Source organism: Cadophora gregata (genome assembly GCF_030347475.1).
Source record: "Cadophora gregata isolate MNR1 chromosome Unknown scaffold_11, whole genome shotgun sequence".
Lineage (NCBI taxonomy): Eukaryota > Fungi > Ascomycota > Leotiomycetes > Helotiales > Ploettnerulaceae > Cadophora > Cadophora gregata.
The window spans coordinates 63,902-84,040 of record NW_026695934.1 but is presented as its reverse complement, the minus strand read 5'-3'; the positions used below and the strand labels follow the sequence as shown (position 1 = coordinate 84,040).

Below are 20,139 nucleotides of genomic sequence, written 5' to 3'. Positions count from 1 at the left end.
CCAGAAATTATGGTTGCTCCATGATTCTTCCGAGAGAAGTATCAGATTCTACCTCGCCTAATACCGTCCAAAGCAGGAGAAAATTCATCATGGGTATCCTAAATTCTTGTCAACTGGAGTCACATCACGCCCACGTGCATCATCAGCCGAAACCATTTACCTTAAGTAGGTATGTATATATAAAGGTGCTTCTGCCAGAATTTGTTCTGTAGAGCAGATAATCATTCTCTTTAACACTTTTCGGGGCTCTGGAATGGTCTTCTTCAGGGTTATAGATATTTTAATTCGATTGGTCAGCTTTTATTTCTAGGACCCGAGAGTTCTTCCTGAAGGCGCCTCCATGTATTAAGACCGTGATGATAACAGCACAACGAGCCAGGAATGGGATGAGTGGAAGAAACATAGATGCAGACAAGAGGAGGGCGGGAACTCCAGCTTACCTTAACATTGAAACCCTGTAGGTAGCAAGGTTGTCTTTCAATAATGAAGTCACGTGGACTTTCTATTGTTGCTAGGTTAGGCCAGCCTCATTGCGAAATGCTGGAAGTGGTCATAGCAATGGATCTATCCCAAGACGAAAAGTTAAAAGAAGCTCAAAACTTGTAGAATCCCTCTAGTGTAGTATGTGTTGATGGTCAGAGATCCAGGAATAGAGTAATACATTGGCTGGCTATGGACTGCAGATTGGGCTTCGTCAATAAGCACATTTCTGTGGCTCAGTAGCAAAAAAAGGAATCATTAGTGCAGACCAGGAGTTTTTCTACCGAGATTTCTTACTCACCTCTATCTAAATCAAAAATCAGATGGCAATTTGATGTCGTCAAATAGTCAAGCCTTGCTTCACATCCTCGTCATACTTCCTCCACATCTCCTCCACTACCTCATGCCTCTTCACCGCCAACTCGAAATCCGGCACCCATTCCCTCTTTCTATACCCCTCATACAACCTCGCAATTCCCCTAGCAATTACCGGTAAATCCATCTTACCCACCTCATCCCCTCCATCATCATCCTCATTCTCCTTTCCCCAAAAAACCTCACAAACGCCTTCCCCCTCAACAAACAATTCGATCCTCGTAACCGGCCTCGGATGCCCCATATGGATGAAATAATCCTCACTGGTCACCCTGATTTCACCTTTCTCGCCCTGAATTCGCCACTCCACAGCTGCTGTGCCTGGGAATGGAGCACCGCCACGTCGATGCATGCTGAATGGGACGTTGTGCTCTGTGATTCCTTGGAAGAGGTGTTGGTCGGGGACTGTATTGGGGGCGGAGGCTTGGACAATGGTGCTGTCGGGGGTGCTGATCGAAGAAGCTGATGAGACTATGTCTTTTGTGGGGTGTTGATTCATTAAGTACGATGTGTGGGTCTTGAATTCGCCCAGGACTGGACACATGGTCAATGTCCGATATTTATATCGAAGTGAAAAGTCGATGCAGGTGGATGTGGAGTGGATTGTAAGGGAGATAGAGGAAGCATACCGGAGACTACGCATTCCATTGCATGCCAGAAATGGATACTTAGAGTATTGCCACCGACTTCTCTGTCCAGGAAGTACCGTACATTTTTCCTTTCGGTACGTCCGGAATTCTGTATAACAGTCAGCTTTCCCGCTTCATTCCTGAACCACCCCCAAAATTTCAAGTTGCAGAACTCTGGCTACTGTATCCATAGTTTCGAAACATTCAGATGCCCATTGCCGAGCACTTGATTGCCACTCAAAGTTCTAAGTTAAAGAAGGCGGACAAAATATAGAAAGATCCAAACTTACCCCCAATGCCGCAAACAACGTACTCCCCAACACCTTCCCAACCCTCCCTCCACCAACCTCTCCAACGCCGCCACCCTTCCCCCAAACCAACTCCCTAACCTTCACCACCGGCTCCGAATACCTACCTTGCAACCCGACAATCGTCCTGCCTCCATGCTTCTTCGCCAACTCACTCATTTCCTTCGCAATCTCTAGGTTCTTCTCAAGCGGCCATTCCACGAAAACATCCTTTCCAGCTATAATACTGGGTTTCACCGTGCTGAAATGCCGGTCTACTCGTGTGTTACAGACTACGAGTGAGATTGAAGGATCGGCCGCGACATCTGTTCTTACTTAGTGGGGCAATTCGGAAATAGGGGCTTCGTATCATATTCTCATATCAGGATGTTGTGAAAGATTTCATTCATACCTTCAGGCCTTCCATAAGCCTTCACACTCCCTGGCAACCCATGCTTCTCAATACTCCTCTGTGCAGACTCAACGGAACTGTTAAGCAATGCGGCGATCTCGAAATGGGGTGATTTGAGAAGGTAGGGGAGGTGGGCGCTTGCGGCCCAGTTGGTGCCTTCGTACTGGTCGGCCGGGGTCGAGGAGAGGCCGATTAGGGCCACGCGGATGGGCTTGCTTGGCTGGGACATTATAAGGAGAATGGGAGAGGTAGTACGGTGTCAAGTGGGCAGAGGGGAGGGGCTGAGTATTGAGATATATTCTGTCAGAGAGGAAATTAAGAATTGGTGAGATGTTATGACCTTAGGTTCAAGAAGTGGAGCATCTTGGTATTTTGTAAGCAATGGTGTGATATATAAACAACCCAACACTTCTCACGTACTAGCTTATCAATCCCATCTCGACGGGAGACTGTAAAGTCCAATCTATATGATTTATTTCAGAAACGGGAACGGGACGAGCTTACCCGCCTCAAGTGCCAAGCAAGTGAAGTAAATAAGTCAGCAGAGTGGTAAGCGAGAGGCTGAAAGTATGACAGCATACCTATCTCCGATAGAACATTGTTATATCCTAAGTAAGAAATGATGAAATTACAGAAATAAACTCTCTAATTTATGTAGATGAGTAATTTTGCATAATTGCTTATTTTGACATGCCCACCTGCTGGGCCGTGATCACGTGCCATACCGCATTGTCAGATCCGTGATTGCGAAGTATGTTGGAAAGTGTAGGAGGAGTTGAAGGAGAGAAATGAAAATGAGTGGAAAATAGAGACTCGGTTAGGGGGCAGGGGTGTCGAACAAAGATCAGATCCCAGCTTTGCCAAATCCGGTCAGAGGTCTGTTAATTGGATTACAAATGAACCGACACTTCGCTAATTAACAAATACCTCAAATTTTGTACATACTGTCTAGCAGAAAATGAAATTCAAACAACTCTGCCCTTCCTCATACATCAGAATACTGCCTCGGCCCAGTGCAGACTTGGCAACTTGTCTTCCACAGGCTTCACTCCCTTCCTCTGCATCTCCAGCGCAACAGCATCAACATCCTTCCACACCCTCAGAATATTCCCACCCACCACCTTCCCCGCATCCTCATCACTTACTCCCCTCCTCAACATCTCCGCAACTAGATCTGGGAACTTACTCACATCATCCAATCCCTCCGGCGTAGTAGGGATGCCATCAAAGTCGCTCCCCAGCCCAACATGGTCATACCCAATCAAACCCCCAATATGTACAATATGATCCACCACATGCGCAAGTGTTGAATTTGCAGGATAGAACTCGGGCATCCCGGAGGGATCAGAGGAGTTGGTCACGCAGGAGACGAAATCCGGTGAGAAATTCACCATCACGATACTGTTTTTCTTCTTCACCATCTGGAGAACATCGTCCGGTACATTACGAGGATGCGGACATATGGCGTAAGCGGAAGAGTGGCTGAACATAATCGGTGCCGCGCTGCCTTCCCAATCGTCTGACTTCCCACTTCCGAGCACATCGCGCATGGTATCTTGACTAACGTGTGCGAGGTCGACGATCATGCCTAGGCGGTTCATCTCATGTATTAAGTCTCTGCCTGCGGGTGAGACGCCGCCCCATTTTGGTTTTGCGATCTCAACGCCTCCGCCGGAGGGGAGTTCGAGGAGTGCGGCGTCCGCGTAGGCGTTGTGGCAGTTGTGAGTCAGGGTTGAGTAGCGAACGCCGAGGGAATAGTAGTGGCGCAGGTTGGAGAGGGAGTTGCCGATTTGGTGGAGACCTTCAATGCCGAGGGGAGAGATGAGATGGCCGGATTTGAAGAAAGAGAGGGCGGTGCTGCTGTTGGGGGGTTGGGAGAAGGTTGAGGGATAGGCGGCTTGGAGGCGAGTGAGGAGGTCGATTTGGGAGTATGTGAAGGCGACGGCTGGTGGGATTAGCTGAGAAATATGATTATGTAAACTTTAGGACGGAAAGGACATACATTCAGCATAGTTCTCGTCTGAGAAATCTGATCCATTTTTGGGACATGGAACATATGCACTCCAGAATGCACCTCCATTCTTGCCTTCCCGTAGCCGAGGAAGATCAACATGAGCTAGCATCCCACCCTCTTCGAATGGTTTCTTGAAATCATCTCCATATATTTGGTTGTTGAACAGAAATCTGATGAGAATGGCAAGATCATTGTGGCCATCTATTCGCCATTAGTATGGTTTTCTCGAGAAATAACATGTGTACTGACCAATAAGTGGGGTGTCTTCCAGAATTCGATTGACTCGTTGGCTGATGGTCTTGGGAACAGGTCTATCATCACCAAGTAAATCTGAATGCATGACTATCATGATGAAGCTGGAGCATATACACAATGCCAAGATTATAGCTCCTATATCATTCCAGAGAGACCTTCTGGCTCGTCTATCCTCCTGCACAGGCTCGTTCTTGGCATGGTCGTCATTGATACTCTCAGGTCGGGATCCATGGATCTCAGGAGATCTCTTGTCTCTCGGAAGAAGAGGATCTTCCTCGCAAGAGTAAGACATATTGAGGATATAAATATGCAAAACCTGAAACAAAACAAGACTTCAATGCTTCATGGCTCTTTGTCGGAAATGATGTCGTCTGAAGTTGATTGATAAGGCGGATCTCGGATCACATGATGCCAAGACTGGGGCATCTCGTCTGGCACTAAACCGCATTGGAACGCTGCGATGATCTGCAGGCGTCACTTGGGATTTCCCTGCTGCTGCGACGAAAGAAAAGAAAGACATAGTTCATGCTGTAAATGCCTTCATCTTCTCTCCCTTTTCTCCTGCGTAGCCAACAATCATAGCGGTCGCCTTTCACTCACGTATACGATTCCATTCACAATATCCATTCCGTCTCAACACCGACGGCCCGCGACAATACAAGGATACAGCTGAAGGAAGCGTCAAACAGCTCGTACTCCTGATTCCCAACCGCCAGCCGCCCACACCCATCACCACTCTACACTCGTTAGAAGACAGTCACAACCCTCCGAATTCAGCTCTGCAGGCTCTGCGACCTTTGTGATCCTTCAACAGCACCAATTCCGCGCGCAAACACGCATAAGTCATGCCAGGCTTCGCAGACTCCTTTTGGTCAGGGGACTATGCGGGAGGTAAGAAGAACTGGATTTGGGGTTCTGGAATCACAGTCTAATTGTTTCTAGGACTTGGTGTTCTCTTTGGCAAGCTTCAACAGGGTGTACAGGAGAACCAGCAAATGTTGACGATTGCGCGGATGCGAGCAGAAGCTGAGGATTTGTACGGTTTGAAATTGGGAGAAATCGGGGCAGCTACAGACAGGATAGGTGGAGGTTTCTCAAGAGACGATGGAGCAAGCGTTAAGAAGGTAGGGCAGGACGAGAAGAAACTGCGGGGACAGACATCAGCTGCTAACAATTTCTTAGGCATACGATGGAGTTCGGACGGAGATGGAAGAGGCAGCCAAGAACCATCGGAAAATTGCCCAAAGCATTCGAGATCTAGTCGTCCTCCCCTTCAGCAGATGGTGCGATGCCCACGAGTCCCGAGTCCAAAATTCCCAAGACGATCTACAAGCACGAATAAAACTTCACGACAAGCAAGCCGAGACAGTCAAGAAGCTGCGGAGCCATTACTTCAACAAGTGCAGATTGGTCGAGGATATAGAGGAGGAGAACAAGCTTGCTTTCCAGGATCCTGAAGTCAGTCCCAAGCCAAATGTGCCCGAGATCAAGGTCCAGGACAATGAGGAAGAAGAGGACGAGCCAATCGAGATTGGAGACGAGGTCTACCAGCCGGAACAGGTCAAGAAGATCCTCTCACACGTCCTAAATACCGTCAGACTGGGCGAGACGAAAGTTCCTATCCTTGGTACATACTTAAATACAACGAGTGGAGCGGATATTGTAGAATACCTGCAAAAGAACATGGGCGCAACGAGCGTCAGTCATGCCGAGCGCATCGGTCAGGATTTGATCACAAATGGATTTTTGCGGCTCATTGGAAACGTGGGAAGCATTTTCGCGAACAGCTCCAAGATGTTCTATCAATGGAAGCCCAAAGCTTTCCAATGGTCTGGTGTTCCAGAGAAGAAGGTACCTATTAGCCGGACATTCTCATTGGCCTCCCAATCCGAATATGCAGAGTCTCCAGTCGTAGGAACTGTCACTGATTACCTGGCGGGATGGAACCCTCTGAACACTCAACATCCAAACGAGACACCAGGAGACAGACTTCGAAGAGAGGCAGCTGAGGCGGATGAGAGATACAAGGCAGGCGTCAGAAAGCTGGACCTTCTCCGCTGTCAACTGGAAGAGGCTATTATCGAGCACCTGCGATATTTGGAGAGGTGTGAACTTGATCGTCTAAAGGCAATTAAGACCATCATTCTGGACTTTTCTGGAACCATTAGCAATGTCATTCCAAGTCTTCAATCGACCGTCGACAACATGATGCTGTATCAGGAGACTGTTCAGCCAGTCGGCGATCTTCGATATCTTCTGGAGAACTACCGTACTGGTGGCTTCGCTCCGAAGGTTGTGGTCTATGAAAATTACTACAACTCCGCAGATGAACAGACGTTCGGTGTGGATCTCGAGGCCCGTGCTAGAGCTGATCGCAAACGTGTTCCAGCTCTCATCACCACTATCCTTACATTCCTCGACAATAGATACCCAGATCTCGAGGGTGATGAAGCTCGCCGAAGTGTCTGGTTGGTTGATGTACCACTTCATCAGACCCACAGGATACGTGCAGCGCTCAATACTGGGAAGGCGTTCGGAATTGAAACATTGGAGCCTTTCGATATACCCATCACTGCAAGCGTCTTGAAACTGTATTTACTAGAACTTCCAGGTACGTTAACCCCTACTTTGATCTAAATTACATGCTGACAATTCTAGACTCCCTGGTCTCTTCTCACGTTTACGAAATTATGAAAACCATCTATTCTTCTCCAGCATCTGAGTCTATCGATTCTCGCATCTCTGTCCTTCAAAATACTCTCAGCCAACTTAGATTGGCAAATATCGCAACCTTGGATGCCCTCATGACACACTTCACGAGACTCATCGAGCTTACTTCCGCCGATGAGACTTACATCTCCGCCTTGGCCACAGCCCTAGCTCCTTGCATCCTCCGTCCCAGAACAGAGACTTCGATGACGATGGAAGAGAAATACTCCTACCGTCTCATCAGAGATCTCTTCTCCCACAAAGACGCCATTTTCTCCGAACTGAAGCGCGCCTCCTCCCTCTCCCACAGCATCAGCGTCGATACCCGCCCACGCTCCGTCTCCGGCGTCAGCACCGACGAAAGCAATCGCAAAGCCAACATGGAAGCCCGCGCCCGCGCCATCATCGAAAAAGCCGGCGGCTCTCGTGGCCGCGACAAGTCTCCTGCCCCATCACCCCGCGGCCACCGTAGAGATCGCTCCTCCGGCGGTCCGGAAACTAGATTCCCTATCCAGACTTCTCCCACACATACCAATGACCACGCTAGAACACCTAGAGCAATCCCAGCTGCGGGAGTACGGGCCAGTCTTGAAGTCCCAGGCGAATCTGCACCCGTCGTACCATCCGAGACGGCGAATGGCACGGACTCCCCGCTTAAACCTATCACCAACGGCGCGTCTGAAGCTCCTATCCCTACCAGCGCGACGTATATCCCTGGTGTAGGCGATGGACTGGACGAAGTTGGTGTGGAGAAGAGGAATAGTCTCGGCAGATCTGCGCCTGCTGCGTCGGGGAGTGGCAGGTTTGCGGGCAGGAGACCGGTTGGACTGGCGCGCATGAGTCAGGATCAGAGTAAGAGGGATAGTGTGGGGAGTATTGGGGGAGGTGAGGATGGGGCTGGAGCGGGTACGGGGGCGAGGGTCGGTGTTAGCTTGACGGATAAGCCGATGGATGATTGAATGGTTTGAAAGTTTCTGCATTGTGGAAGCTAGGCTGGTAGGGTGGTGGGTCGGAGGCTCAGGCGGGGAGGTGGGTTTGGAGGTAATGGTGCATGACACGGAAATACATGGTATGGACTAGGTGATGAGAGGGTGACGGAGGTGATGTGTATGTATGCTTGTATGTATAATAGAGCTATGTGTTCTGTATCCCGGTTCTTCGCAGCGAATAACCAAACATGTCTTGCGAAGATAAATGAGGCCTGGGGCGGAAGAGGTACATGGGAGCGGAAATGGAAAATACGATGATTGTTGCTCAAACCAATATTTGTTATTCCTCATTCTCGTTTGACTGCCCACTTGTGAAGTTGATACTTATCCATTTTCCCTTTCTGGGTTGCGAGGTTTTAAGTCTCGTGGATTGTTTGGCTGTATTCTTGTTTCCATTGCGGCGAGATGTGAAATGACGTTATATTTCATGGTGCTGCGTATATAGACACCAACACAGAACATACTTTGCCCCCTTGTCCTTCATGTTGCTTTACCACAGTGTAAATTGCGCAACCACAACCGCTGTCACTGGCATCTGCTCTACCATGCCATCACTTGATGAAGTCACCAATGCTCTTCGATATCAAGCTTCTTGAAGATTCCATCCTATATCTCTTCCGTCTCCTGTGCGGCATTCCTCGAGAGGCGTGACGACTGGTTCGGTTATAGTCCTGAGCTGGAGAATATCTTTTAACCGGGACTTGGGGAAGGATATTGGAATTATTTGGGATAAGTTGAATAAGATTGCTTAATAAGCCTTGACGGGTGTTGAATTTGGACGTAGAAAATACGGCTAGTATCTCATGCCAAATCTTTGGGCAACTGAGAGCCACGCTTTTCTTGCTTGCTCGGTCTCGTCTCTTGACAATGATTGATAGGCCGGAGAGCTCCTGAATACAACATAAGATAGACAATTGAAGGAACCTCGAGGTGGATTCCTTAGAGTTTCTAAGTGACAGACTTGCTAACAGATATACATTCTGCACGCTCGGATATGTCGGAACAATGGACGGCTTGCGCGTGGCTGCCAACAAATAAGCATGACTAAAAGCTGCGTGTACACTTCTTTCTGTTCTCTTGGATAGACAGATATGGTCCAAAGATCCTGGAGCCCGAGTCACCGTGAATGCCATCGCCGGAAAGCCTGTCGATATCGCTGAGGTGACGGACAGAATATTGACCCTCCGACTTATGACTTTGGCCGTCTCCCGCCCCAATTTGAAGTCGATGAAATATTCTCTGCCGTTGTTAAACAAACTCAGTAGCTCAATAGTGGGACTATGTAGGAGTGCACCACTTCAAGGCACAGCGATAAGAATAAGGGAAGACAGGGGCCGGTTTCCAAGATAGGCAGGAGCTGCGTGGACCTTCAAGGCGAACTGAGTACTTGGGTGAAACTGATACTGCTGCATGGATGAGGTTAATTAGTCGCCGGGATTGATGGACGGACACTGAATCATTAATCAAATCGATTTCTTTGCCTGATGGCGTGCAGTGACTAGTGCTTCGCTTAGTGAATTTAGTGTGTAAACAACTAAACCCCACCATTCTCGCCCTGCATGCCCTTTCAGATGGTTGGACAACGAAGTCTAGATATTGAAGACCCAATATACAACAATAATTTCAAGAAATGGTTGATAGAAGCAGGCAGAGATATTTTCTTAGATAAGCCAGATGCCGAGATTACCAGAATTAACCTTCGTCCATAAATCCATGCTGAGATGTCTAGTTCGACGAGCGAGACATATGGATCATGAAACATCATCTGGGGTAATCGAATGTGTTGTGAGTTCTCAGATGGAACATTAACAACCCTAGCTTAAGATCTTCAAGAGTTATGTGAGTAACTGTGCGAGATTTGTTTCATGATACATTTGCAGATGATCGATAAACAGCAGAAATGGAGCGTGCAGCGAGAGTCCATTGGGGATTCTGTGCCGAAGAATGTATGTCGATGAAAAGTTTATAAAGATAATCAGGCTTTTGAAAATGAAAACTATGGCAATTCAAAGTCATTTGGCGTTTCAATAAGCCATTCAATCACTAGATATGGTTTATTGTCTTCGCTCCGCCCTCCAGAACACACTGATTATCAGCCCAATGTGCTTCTTCCTTCAAAGGCTCTCGACATGACATTAGTTTATCAAGACTTCAACGGACTGTTTGCAAGAATATTATCCCCTAGTGACGCCACAGACTTTAACATACCCTCCCCGTCGTCCTTGTCATATTCCATAGGGCTGTCCCAATCCGTCAACAATCTTTTGCCTCTCCTCCTTACTTACGCCCTTCTTCTCACCAGCAGCGTCAAGTGCAGCTTGTGTCTGGATTCTGGAGCGTGTAGCTGCGTCCCAACTTGCTTGTTCGATTTGGTCTCCGCGAGCTCGAGGCTTGGGGATATAGATCTTCTTGGCGATGCGGTGGCGAACCAGATTGCGGGCCGTTGGTTTTGAAGTTAGTCAAGCTCATTTCAGAGATGGGGATAGTATGAGACGTCAGACAAGAGAAAGTAGAGGACTTACAACTCTACATCCGTTAACTCCACCATTCCTACACCCATCCTATGGCCTTCTCCACCTGTTTTGAAGGCTCTATGACGACCCATGGTCCCGTATGAAGGATGGCCAATGGTGTGATAGTCTGGCTGAACTACTCAAAGCTCGTCTTCGGTCATCTTAGTCCCAGTCTCCTCTCTCCTTGCGTGTATCGCTGCTGATTCTGCTCTTTGTCTTTGGACCGGAGCTACTTCTTGCGCCTTGTTTGGCCGATTCCTGGATATCGATATCCCAATCCGCGTCCAAGTCTTGGTTGTCAGTTTTTTTGACCTCGGTGACCTGGTTGGTCTTTCTTTCCTTTTCCCTCTCCTTGACTTTGTCTTCATCCTCGGCCATATCCTTGCCCTGACTTTCTAGCTTGTCCTTGTACTTCCGTGGACCCTCCTCGCGACTGAATCTCTCAATGAGATGTCCGAACTCCTGATCCAGATCTCCGAACTCCACGTTAGCGAGTCGCCGAGCGAGCGGGTTCTCATGGTCTTCGATTTCTCTTGGAGTTGTTTTCGTCAAGTCGTTCCGGAGGTACCACTTCATCATGAAGAACTCAAATTCATTCTGGAGGATCAGTCAGTTAGTACTTGCATAAGCACAATCCGTGGAAGAAAATGTACCAGAGCGGCCACCCAAGGCGCGAAGTCCTCCCAAGTGGGGTTGGCTTCCATGAACTCCAACACTGCCTTCTCTCGTTGGATCATGATGCCTATGTCGCTTAGCTAATTGTTCTCCTAGACATCACCCAAATTTTGGTACATCAGCTTGTATGTAACTGTAGGATTTACCTTCCGCGAGACAGGAGCAATAGTAAAAGTGTGGGATACAAAAGCCACCAGGTGAAAGCGGTGTAATTAAGAGAAAGAGCCCCAGATCAAGTGTTGTAAGTACCTTTCCAATTGTATGGTTTTGATTTGTGTAAGTGTTTGCTGTTTCCCAAATCGAAGATGTTGATAATTTAAGGACAGAAACGAGAGATGTCTTTTGGCATATGACTCGAATCTAGGCACCTAGCGCACAACCGCCGATGATGATCGTCGACACTACCCATTCACCAAATCATCAAACACGAGGTCAAAGACCTCTGACAGTCCTCTATACCTTATTGGCGCGTATTTAGATACTGAGGAAGATACCAGACTAAGGAAGTCAGTTCTCCGAAATATTTGTTTTCGAGGTTGAAGCTGCCAGTAAAAAACTACATCAGCTCTCTCGGCTCGAAGAAAATCTAAGCAGACTCAATGGAGCTACGGGTTTTGCGATCAGGCTATCCCATTGTGGGAGTTACGAATAATGGCGTTCCACAACAGCAACAACGGCTGCCTTCCTGCCCAGCTCCTCCATCATCAATTCCTCCGCACTTGGCTCTGCATCCACAATTCCTGTCATTTGAATACTCTTGCGACACAAGTTTGCGAATCGAATATCAAGCACAGGACATAAACACACCGCAGTCTCGCCCGATGATGCCACAACTGCCGCAACAGACTCAGCAGACGGCCCCTCAGCCACGTCAACTCAATGAAGCTTTCTGGGAACCTGCTCCTGTACTTCACATGCCCGAGAAGTCATTCCACTAGAATACATCCCACCTCCTCAGCCTCAAAATAAAAACGATTCTTGAAACCTAAATCATCAGAACCAGTTCCAAGGACAACCAACGATGCCAAGAGGAGAATAGAGAGACTCCATGGATTTCGGTCAGCATGTATTCATCCCCGCTGATCCCTCCTACGACCTCTTTGCTCTTCAAACCCCACACAATTATCAACTTGGCCCACTTCTGATCAATCAACCGCATCCTGACGATTGGCTGAATCCTTACCTGAACATTGAAGGTAGAGAACAGGAGAACCAGCGATATGCACAGATGGCCGCTGCACTGGTGCAACAAGCTGACAAAAGAAGACATCAGGAGCTACTGGAACAGGAGAAGGGTAATTTCCAGAGAAAGCAGTGAGCATACTGCCTTGTAATATGGTAGACTCATCATGCCTCCTTTTGGCACTGGAGGGATATCTGGTTGACTTGGGGCATGCGAGAAGGGACTTTGAGTTCAAAATCTTTTGATTACGCGATGCGAAAGATAGATGAGTTCAAAAATGCTTCTTCGTGAACATAACTGCCCCTCCTTTCATCTGGACGTCTTATCTGTCAGAATATAGAGCATGCAAGGACGAAAATACGACGCACTACTAGCTTTCTACGCTAAGACGTTTCCCACTTTCCCCACTACCATTCCTCATCTCATCTGTCACATGCCTAAAGTGCTACTATAAAAACATTCTTTTCTTCTCATTCTGCCCAAGATATCTTCTTTCCTTCCAGAGAATTCAGTCTATATTAGGCAAGTATCGGAATCGCAAAGAACATTTGATATCTTGTCTGATTTCCGTTCAAGCATTCCAGATACGAGGGCAAGACTGGCATAGGTGGCATTATTAGTACAAAGCCTTTTTATTATATGAGAAAAAAAAAATTAAAAGATTAAAATTAGAAAGTTTTGTATCCTAAAAGGCAGATCAGAGTGTCAGATCTGGCGCTTATAATATTTTACGCAGCTGGACCCCTGCTGGATACAAAACTAAGTGCTAACATAAAATGCTACAACGTAGGATACAAGAAAGTAATTTGCTCAAATATAACCTTATAGTCAAGGCTCTTTTGGATACAGCCTATGTATAGAGAGTTAGTTCTAGAAAGAAGAGCAAATTATGACGAGAGAGGCAAGTGCTACGAATAGATCTACAAAAGCCACAAGCAAATAGGCTGCACAGTAACAATGAGAGGTGTGATCCTATACAGCATTTCTGACTATTCTTACAATATCAAGCAGGTTCATTGTTCTAAACAAGCAACAAATCTACCAGAGAGGAGTTCCCCTCTACTAACGCGTCATATTCCACCCGAATCCGTCTTTCTCGCAGCCCATTTCGTCTGCGCCTCAAAATCAACCCGATCCTTTCCAGTAAGATTCTTCAACCCTTCCGCCCTGAGCTCAGCAAACATCTCAAGTGCCTGCTCGTACGTCTCATTGGAAGTCCATCCATCGCGGCCCACGAGCCCAGCTATCGAATCCCAAAAGTCCGCTCGCTCATTCCACCCTTCACCGTCTTTGTAATGGGCCTCCAGCTCCTCTTCTGTGAAATGTATTGGACAAGGAGAGTCGAAGCCCAGCTCGTCCCAGTTTCTGTACAATTTAAATGTTAGTTGTGATAGGGAGATGTTAGGATGAGGAGTGAACAAACCGCTCGAGTCGAATGAGACACTGCCGAAAGGGTAAAATATCTCCATCCCAAGTGTTCGCAGCAAACTGCACCGTCTCTCTCCTGGTTCGGCCCTGATGTATGCGGAGGATCTCGCTCAGCAACGGATTGACTGATTCAGTTTCCGTTTCATAATGGTACAGCACGATCGACTTCTCAACCTGATTTCTCGTGCGAGCCTTCTCGTCGCCCTCTAGGATCTCGTAATCATCTGGAAGCTTTAACAGAACTTCTCCGTTATAATCCGCGAGTTTTGGATGACGGAATTGAAGGAATAGAGGACCAGCCCATGTATCCTGCCAGTCAATTATACTGGTGATTCGATTGCCTTCCACGAAGATATTGGCGGAGTGGAGATCCCAATGCCAAAGGGTGGATTTGGAGAGCTCCTTCTTCTTGGGCAAAAGGTATGGCACCATACGCAGGAACATTTCGTAAAGCGAGATGTGGGAACTTGGCGAATTCTGAGCTTCAGATGGGAGAAATACATCGTTTGGTGGTTTTGGGACAGCAAAGCTGCGCAGCCACGCGATTTCCCGATTGGCTATGGATTTGAGATAATCCTGTGGGTTTGCCCCTGTATATTGGCATTAGCTACATATTACAATTTCCGAATGCAAACAGTTGAACGAACAAGAGCCTCTGTCAATGGCCATGAACGCGCGCTCCCCGTTCCAGTAATCTCTGTCGACAACTGGTCCAATGACGAAACGCCTTTGCACAATTTCTTTCATATCTGCAGGAATATCGCCCACGACGTTGGCTGGCTCACAGCCTGGAAACGCATCACTTGCGAAGTAAATGCTGCCGTACCTAAACTGATTTTTAGCATACTTCAGGTACTATTTCTCCGACGAAATACAAACCGTGTGAAAGATAGTGAAAGCAGCTTCTTCTCAATCTTGACTACGCCTTCCACGATTTTGTTCTTTTCGGAAACTTTTTTACTGCCCCAGACATCAAGTAGCTGGGTTCCTGATGCCTCCTCCATGATAATATACTCAGCTCCTACAGGATTGCTTGCTACTGCGCTCCATGTGAAAACCTTTGGAACGGGGATGTTAAGTACGGTTCTTGCCTAGATGGAGGCACGGTATCAATCAATATGCTACTGTGACTGTAATTGCGGACAAATCTCACAAAATCCATGGTTGCAACTTCAGAAGCAGTCGTCTTCTGTGCAGGACCAGCGTTTAGGTTGGGTAAACGTGCAATCGCAACAGATCCGTTGTCCATAACCAGTCGAAATACTTTGTTGTATCCACCTTCAGCGAGTTTGGTCATGGACACACAGGATCGCGCCCTAACGCTTTCGGCTGCGATTCGCTGCAGCTCTTCCACATTGAACACGAGGAACCGTTCACGTAGCTGACTTTCTTCATCCCATAGCCAGCGACCACTCGTGTATCGAAAGAAGTGCTCATGTGATGAGACTGACTTCGTAGCCAGTGTGCGTGACCGATTGCGCAGGATACTAGGAAAGAAGGGGGACAAAATGCGCAGCAGAAAACAACCTTTGCATGCTGATGATTGAGAAGTAATGAAGGACCTAAGTAGGGGCCGTGCAGAAATACGACTGAGGCGAGACATCTGCGCCGGGAGGCAAGGATATATCGCAGTCTGAAGAGGATTTTGAAGAGAGCGGTCCCAGATGTGGGGCGGAATTGGACAACCATGTGAAGCGAGCGCTTATCGGGCATTTATTTCGGCGCTAATGCAGATCTTAGCGAGCCCGATTGTGGTAGAAACAGGGGCCTCCAGAGATGCTAACAGGCGTTCTGAGTAGCGTCACTCTCGCGTATTTTGAAGTACAAATAAACACTAATTTTCTGTGCAAAGGAAAACAAAATTGTCACCCAGATACATCAAGTCAAGCATGAAATGACTATTGCAGACATCCAGACCCGCGGGCGTACCGATCGATTCAACCCACAAGGTATATGCAATGTGCATGACAAGTCTTTTTTAGACTACGGGATGGACTCTGTGAAGCACGTTGCCTTGAGTTGGTAGGATGTTAGCTATGGCAATGGGAACTGCATATGATGTTAAGGCTTTTCTACGTGTACTTTATGCTTACTAAGACACCTAGCACTCTCGTCTTCCCACTATGCTGAACTAAGCAGTCTTGCATTGGAATATATTCTTAAAACACATCTTGGTACCTGCACCCTCGTACGCAAGACATCACGCCTTGGCCTTGCTTGCGTTACCCATGATCTCAATCTATAGGTCTCAGAAGCTTTGGTAATAGCCCCAGAAGCTGCGAGGTGTCCTAATTTTCCAGTCCAGCATGTTCCCTACTACCTTATATTACCTTCATTACCCGAAAATGCTATTTAGTAAATCCTGGTTCTGTTCAACCTTAACTCCGACAGCTGCTTTTTTAGAAATTCTTAGCAAGATCAGGTATATATGAGGTTCAACAAGACGACATGTTTGGCACTTTGCTTTTCTTATTTGTCCTAAACAGAGACCATCTTAGATTCTTGGCGAAAGCAAGACTGGCACAGATAGCAAGTTTATTAGTGTCTTCTCATACTTTGAGGAATAGAATCTTATCTGGAAGTAGATATAGTAGCATAATTTATACTTAGTAATTCATAGAGTAGGTAAGAAACACAAATCTGGGGCTAATAGAATTTTTTCTGGGTTAAATGTTCATTAATCAGCGACATAATATAAAAGATACATCTGATCACGTATCGCAGTACCCCTAAACAGTAATACTCAGATAGTTCTTTCATCTGTACGATATCAAAGTAGTTCCAACGTATTTTGCTTCATGTCCTGCCATAAAAAATAATCAACCTTATTTGCCCCACATAGCGCCTCGCTTAAATGCAGAAGGTAAATAATGACTTGGAGGACTGTTGAATACTGAGATGGGGATTCATGACGTTGGTGTATCATTATTTTATTACTTTGATAATATAAGCGTACTCATGTGCTTTATACTGATTTAGTGAAGTTTGTGCCTGCGGTACGCCAACCACCCGTTCTACGCCGCTTCCCCAACACTGCTTTCTGCACTCGCCTGCTCATGTCACATGCGCAGCGGAATGATGCGGCAAAGATAAACAGTCTGTCTTACTTAATGTACTCCCTTAATCATGATCTACCGAGAGAGTAGCTTTCAAGATCAAGTGACCATGCCACCAATACCTCTTTGTGGTACAAAATCTCCACCATGTATCATCCCACCAGTACCCTGCCAAGCTTTATCCACCATGTACACTAAATGTCACTCTTCCAGTTTCCAACCTTTCACCATAGTCCCAAAAGAAGAAAAATCCAAAAAAAAAAAAAAAAATCAACAAACACATACACAAAGCTTCCGCTCAGCCACAGGTATCCATCCATTTCCCCTCCTTCCGTCTCCTATCCCACACAAAAAAGAAAAGACAAAGAAAAATTAGTCCACCTATCCCAATGATCCATCTTATGCTACTTGTCAGAACTCTTCGGTCTGACAGATCACTCTTCCTCGCTTTCCTCACTCTCCTCCTGAGGCTGGATTGTCTGCGATGGCCCAGCTCTCTCCCAAACCGCGGTCTCTTCCTGGTCTTCTGTAGCCTCTCCAAATTCCTTGTCCACTTGCGTAGCTGCCTTGCCCTTGCCCTTGTTCTTGGCAATGTACTTTCGGCGTGGCTTTCGGTCGTCATCCCGATAATCCTCCTCATCAGCACGTGGCACGGCTCTACCCTTGCCCTTGTTCTTGCGGCGAGGTTTGCGAACCTTCTTCCGATCGTCCTCCTCGTCATCTTCCTCTTCCATGTCTAGGCGCTTGCGCTTGTATTGGCGACGACGTGGCTGTTCAGCAACCTCCTCTCTGTCCTCGTCCTCTTGCTGCATGACCCCACGCTTGCGCTTATATTGGCGGCGGCTTGGCTGCTCAACGACCTCCTCCTCATCAAATTCCTCCTGTAATCCAGCCTCCTTGGCTCTCTTTTTTGCCAAGTAGCGTTCCATTCTCTCTTCCAAATTCCATCCGCAAGTTGCCTTATCGTCATCGTACTTCGAATCATCGTCCGACAGATCAGATTCGCTGTCTTGATCCTCTCCAGCAGCAAGTCGATTGCGTCTAGCCTGCTTTCCTTCACGAATCTGCCGGAACTTTCCCAGCTCGTACTTGATCAAATGGCCGTCGATGATCGGGTCCTCCTCCCAGACATCACCTCGCTCCAGGGCATATTTTGAGGTTGTATGCCGGAGGAATTGGTTGAAGTTGAGGGCTTCTCTGTGAGTCATCGACGTTTGAGGGAAAGTTTTCTTGCCATGGTACTGATTCATCGTGTACTTGGCGTGCTTGCGGATGGTGTTTAATTGCGCCATGGTGAGTGTGGCCTTGGGAGTGCCCCAGTCTCCTCGCATCTTCTGCTCGAAGGTACGACCCTTGGCTCCAGGTCTCAACCTGTCGACGGTGACACGTCCTGGTTTGATCTTACCCTTTTCAAGGAACCATTTCTGGGCTGTTGTCAGTCTTCGTCCAGTATAAACGGCTGTCTTCTGGACTTTCTTGGCGGGCTGAGGCTGCTCGTCTTCGTCTTCGTCACGCGATCTCTTGCTCGAAGGCTGCGCTGTTGGCGCTCTAGAAGGACCTTCTCCATTATCGATGTGAATGGAGTCCTCCACCAGAGATCATCGTCTGAATCGAGATCGACTGCAGTCTGTGGAGCTATGCCGATGTATAGGCCGTCGACTTTGCCAAATGGATGATACAGGGAGTTTATCTCCTTTTCCTTCCGGAGTCTCTTGTCGTTCGCCTCGGCGACTGGTACTCCGGCCAAGAAACGATCATTTCTGCGCTTCTTATAGGCTTGCCAGCGAGTGTTCTTCTCCTGTTGGGTCTCGTAGACCTCACGACTTCTTTTTTTCGATTTGGTCGCAGGAGTGGGGGCAGGCTTCTTCTTCGGCATCCAGTCCGAGCCAGAATCTGATGAGTCCGAGTCATCTGAGTCGGTGTCATCTGGGGATGCTCCGACGCCTTCCTCTACCTCGATCTGCTCGTCTGTAGCGGCCTCAAGGCTTTGTGTGGTGCCCTCCGTGTCCTCCTCCACCATGACGCTCTCGCCTTGGTCCTTACCATCTTCCTTCTCATGGGCAGGCTCTCCATCCGAGTCCTCTTGCTCATCTTCGGAGCTACTCTCAGAGTCGTCAAGAGTGTGAGTCGTCACATCTGACTCCTGTTGACAGCAATAAGCCAGCAACCAAGAGAGCTTCTGATTAGCAATCTCGAGTTTTGTACCAAAGTCCTCGTTGGACGAATCGGAGAAGAGTTTGTCAGTTGCTTCTTTGATGTATGACTCGACATCGAAGTCTAGCTTGAGATCCGGGTTTCCAAAGGTCTATTCGAAATGGTATGTTAGCTTTGTGTCTTGAAATAAGGAAGATTTGCTGGCATTTGGTAGAAACTAGATGAACTTACCTTCGTCCACTTGTTGTGTGTGTTCCAAAATGCGTCTATGACCTGGTGGGAGGTGTTAAAATCAAGCTTACTGCCAAGACCAGTTTCGAGGAGTGGAGTAGAATCTGGCTCGGAGCCATTGACATAATTCTCGGTTGTCACATCAGTGTGAGAGACATAGCCGCTGTCTTCGGTATTTGGGGTGGTGGTCTCATCGCAAGAGGTTTCGGCTAGAGACTCCTTGACAGAGTAATCGCCGTCAAGGAATGCCTCAAGGGTCTTCTTTGGGGACGTAGCGAAGATCTGGTGAGCTCGGGTGTAGGAAGACATCTTGACTGGAATTGGGTAATTTTGAGTTGAAGTTGGCCGTCGGTGGGTTTGTAGTGGGCAAAAAACCAAAATTTTGTTTGTTTAGAGAGGAGACTTGAGACTTGCAAGTGTGTAAAGTGTATGAAGAAGTGCTTGGAAGTGAGCAAGATGTTGTACAGTTGCAACCAATGTACAATTGAAGCCCTCTTGATGAGTTTTGGTGTTCGAAGTTGGTGTTTGGTGTTGGCAAATGTTCGTGGCTTTGGAAGCAAGATGCGCTGGATTTAACCTCCAAGACCTGCCTTCATCCTCAGTGGATGGAAAGTGGACTAATCCAAATCTAGGCTCGCCGACGATGTTATGGCTGGAAAAACTATAATACGGTGATCACGACTGGTATATACAATACGAATGGCAGTTCTACTTCTGAAAGTGGTAATATTGTCGCATCCCGAGCTTCA

General features: G+C 47.5%; 6 protein-coding genes across 7 annotated transcripts; 1 reads left to right on the top strand and 5 right to left on the bottom strand.

Annotated features, from left to right (window-relative positions):
• Positions 1–724: 724 nt before the first annotated feature.
• Positions 725–2,532, bottom strand: ONS95_002124 (uncharacterized protein). Its single transcript, XM_058495363.1, has 4 exons — positions 2,184–2,532; positions 1,775–2,097; positions 1,485–1,593; positions 725–1,389 (listed from the first exon to the last, which is right to left on the bottom strand). Exons 1-4 carry the CDS (start codon positions 2,410–2,412, stop codon positions 821–823), a joined length of 1,230 nt encoding a protein of 409 aa, XP_058354091.1. The 5' UTR covers positions 2,413–2,532; the 3' UTR covers positions 725–820.
• A 463-nt stretch (positions 2,533–2,995) lies between these two features.
• On the bottom strand, positions 2,996–4,881 carry ONS95_015020 (uncharacterized protein). The gene is made up of 3 exons (XM_058508703.1): positions 4,447–4,881; positions 4,186–4,398; positions 2,996–4,128 (listed from the first exon to the last, which is right to left on the bottom strand). The coding sequence occupies exons 1-3, from the start codon at positions 4,742–4,744 to the stop codon at positions 3,176–3,178; spliced, it is 1,464 nt and encodes a 487-aa protein (XP_058354090.1). The 5' UTR covers positions 4,745–4,881; the 3' UTR covers positions 2,996–3,175.
• Positions 4,882–4,956: 75 nt separating this feature from the next.
• On the top strand, positions 4,957–8,421 carry ONS95_002123 (uncharacterized protein). Of its 2 annotated transcripts, XM_058495361.1 has the most exons (5): positions 4,957–4,982; positions 5,035–5,343; positions 5,395–5,576; positions 5,635–7,063; positions 7,111–8,421. In XM_058495361.1, the coding sequence occupies exons 2-5, from the start codon at positions 5,298–5,300 to the stop codon at positions 8,118–8,120; spliced, it is 2,667 nt and encodes an 888-aa protein (XP_058354088.1). In that variant the 5' UTR covers positions 4,957–4,982; positions 5,035–5,297; the 3' UTR covers positions 8,121–8,421. The 2 variants fall into 2 exon arrangements, with proteins under 2 accessions (XP_058354088.1, XP_058354089.1); XM_058495362.1 differs by having other exon boundaries at positions 4,957–5,343; positions 5,395–7,063.
• Positions 8,422–10,825: 2,404 nt separating this feature from the next.
• ONS95_002122 (uncharacterized protein) lies at positions 10,826–11,400 on the bottom strand (the record flags this gene model as incomplete). The annotated part of the gene is made up of 2 exons (XM_058495360.1): positions 10,826–11,260; positions 11,317–11,400. The coding sequence occupies 2 exons, from the start codon at positions 11,398–11,400 to the stop codon at positions 10,826–10,828; spliced, it is 519 nt and encodes a 172-aa protein (XP_058354087.1).
• Positions 11,401–13,451: 2,051 nt separating this feature from the next.
• AIM9_1 (Phosphotransferase enzyme) lies at positions 13,452–15,607 on the bottom strand. Its single transcript, XM_058495359.1, has 5 exons — positions 15,103–15,607; positions 14,829–15,040; positions 14,597–14,775; positions 13,945–14,539; positions 13,452–13,886 (listed from the first exon to the last, which is right to left on the bottom strand). Exons 1-5 carry the CDS (start codon positions 15,550–15,552, stop codon positions 13,592–13,594), a joined length of 1,731 nt encoding a protein of 576 aa, XP_058354086.1. The 5' UTR covers positions 15,553–15,607; the 3' UTR covers positions 13,452–13,591.
• Positions 15,608–17,439: 1,832 nt separating this feature from the next.
• ONS95_002120 (uncharacterized protein) lies at positions 17,440–19,699 on the bottom strand (the record flags this gene model as incomplete). Its single annotated transcript, XM_058495358.1, has 3 exons — positions 17,440–18,537; positions 18,564–19,310; positions 19,391–19,699. 3 exons carry the CDS (start codon positions 19,697–19,699, stop codon positions 17,440–17,442), a joined length of 2,154 nt encoding a protein of 717 aa, XP_058354085.1.
• Positions 19,700–20,139: the final 440 nt, after the last annotated feature.